Source organism: Mizuhopecten yessoensis, unplaced genomic scaffold (assembly GCF_002113885.1).
Source record: "Mizuhopecten yessoensis strain PY_sf001 unplaced genomic scaffold, ASM211388v2 hete_36076702, whole genome shotgun sequence".
Lineage (NCBI taxonomy): Eukaryota > Metazoa > Mollusca > Bivalvia > Pectinida > Pectinidae > Mizuhopecten > Mizuhopecten yessoensis.
The window spans coordinates 1-2,359 of NW_018483503.1; the positions used below are offsets into that span (position 1 = coordinate 1).

At 36.8% G+C, this 2,359-nt stretch overlaps 1 protein-coding gene across 1 annotated transcript; it reads right to left on the reverse strand.

Annotated features, from left to right (window-relative positions):
• Positions 1 to 89: 89 nt before the first annotated feature.
• LOC110444263 (protein canopy homolog 4-like) lies at positions 90 to 988 on the reverse strand (the record flags this gene model as incomplete). The annotated part of the gene is made up of 2 exons (XM_021488655.1): positions 90 to 198; positions 800 to 988. Coding segments are annotated over 2 exons (283 nt in total), but the record flags the coding sequence as incomplete, so codon positions are not given.
• Positions 989 to 2,359: the final 1,371 nt, after the last annotated feature.

Genomic DNA, 2,359 nt, shown 5'->3' on the forward strand with positions numbered 1-2,359 from the left:
ATTGTTTACGGACGCACGACGACGGACAAAAGGCGATCGCAATAGATCACCTAATAAAAACCAATACATGAATTTACATTCCTAAGTGTTTCATCTGGCGTTTTTTAACTGACCTTCCTTTGCATGTCAGTAACCTCAGCAGAGGGTGTGTCCCACATCTCCATAGGAATGCCCAGGTCTACCTTCACTCCCTTGTTCCTACAGAGGGAAAATAGTTGTTGGTCAACACAAAACAAGAGATGCCTAGCAAGCCTATAGCACATTCTTATCAGCCCTGGACATCTAGATTACCAGTTAAGTTTTTCCTTGACTTCTGTCCGGTGCTCTTCAAACCAAGTGATAGGTAAAGGTGTCTTACAGTTCATGACTTTTAAAAGTTTCATTAGTAGTGGTCAAAAAGGTTAATAGCAACACTTTGGACAATATCATGTTACATTTATCAGAAAAACTACATAACTCCAAACAAAAGTGTTGGAATCAAATCTAAATAGCAATTACACATCTACCAAAGACTAATCATATGCATTTAGTTTCATGAAAATTGGTTGAGGAGATAAGCGCAGGTGTGTTGGACAATCTTCCATCCACAGACAAATTGCCACAGCCACTCTGATATCCCTCTGGTAAAGCCCCAATCCCCACTGAATATGTTACAGGGGTTTTAATCATCGGTGTAGTACAAGACAGTTAGTATTGTGATTAAGAACAACACTTATCCATTTTTACATGTTCAATCGTTACTGCATGTTGATATACATTGTATCCGGTAGAACCATGATAACAAATCCTGCAAACTCACACTAAACCATGCAGGGTTTCCATAGTTTCACTTTCCTTTTTGTTAAATCTCAGTGATCCCTTCTTTTCCTTGTGGACTTTATACTTCAGGATTTTTTCACATATATGAGGCTCTTGGAGGGCTTCTATCAATCTCAACTCCCTGAAATAAGAAGATCCATCAGAGTGACTACCAGTATTTATATAAATACTTCAATGTAGTTAAAAATTCTGATGAATTATTTTTTTACTATGAACCATTATCAAATTAAAATACAAACTTAGCATACATGAACATATGTATGTAAAGCTGAAGTGTTGCATGTCTGATCTGAACCATGAAAAATCCACAACACAACCTTTGACATTAGTGTAAACATTGTTGTATAAATGTTGTTTTGTTCTGTTTAGACAGGTTTTACAACTTACATTATCCTCAAGGTCCTTCTATTCAATAAACTTGGTAGCCCTTCATACCATCATGCTTCTGACCAAATATCATCACCCTAGGCTTTTTTGTTATTCAGAAAAAGTTGTTGGAATATTTTTTAACTATTTGACCTCAGTGATCTTAAAAGTGGACCCAGGTCACTCATTTAAACAAACTTAGAAGCCCTTCATAGCAGCAAACTACTTGCCAGATTATCATCATCCTGGGCCTTTTGGTTATTCTGGAGAGGTGGTTAAAAATTAAATAATCTGTCCCCCGTGACCTTAAAGTTGGGACAAGGTCACTCATTTGAACAAACTTCGCAGTTGCTTATCCAATCATGCTTCTGGCCAAATAACATCACCCTGGGCCTTTTGGTTATTCAGAGGAGTTGTTTGGATATTTTAACATATTTGACCCTTATGGTTCAAGGTCATTAAATTGAACAAATTTGGTAGCATGCTACTGGCCAAATATCATCACCCTAGGTCTTTTGGTTCTTCAGCAGAAGTAGTTGGAATATTTTTGTTAATCACTTGACCTCAGTGACATTGAAATAAGGTCAAGGTAATTCATTTGAACAAACTTGTTAGCCCTTCATACCAGTGTAAACTACTGGACAGATATCATCACTCTGGGCCTTTCGGTTATTCCAGAAGAAGTTGTTTTAAGATTTTAACATATTTGACTCTAGTGATCTAAAAAGTGGGTCAAGGTCATTTATTTGAACAAATTTAATAGCCCTTCGTCCCAGTTTGCTATTGGCCAAATATCCTCACCCTAGGCCTATTGGTTATTGAGTAGAAGTGCCTTACAAAAAAGTTGATGCCCGATGGACAGATGGATGACGGATGCCATGGCATGGCTTAAATTAACTCACTTGGCCCTTCAGGGTTAAAAACTGGTAGATTAATCCACTAAATTTAAACATTTCTAAGGAAGAACAATTAGGGACAATCACTTTCAGTAATATCCTTTCAAACTTCCTTGTCTTATGAACTCAAGTATAAAAGGGTTCCTGGTCAGCTCTTCTTTTTTTTTTAATTATTTCAGAGTTACTTAACTTGGTAACATCTTTTGAAATCCATAATTACAACAAAGGGATTCAAAATATATAACAGTACTGCACTCTATGAAAGTCTGACCCTGCAC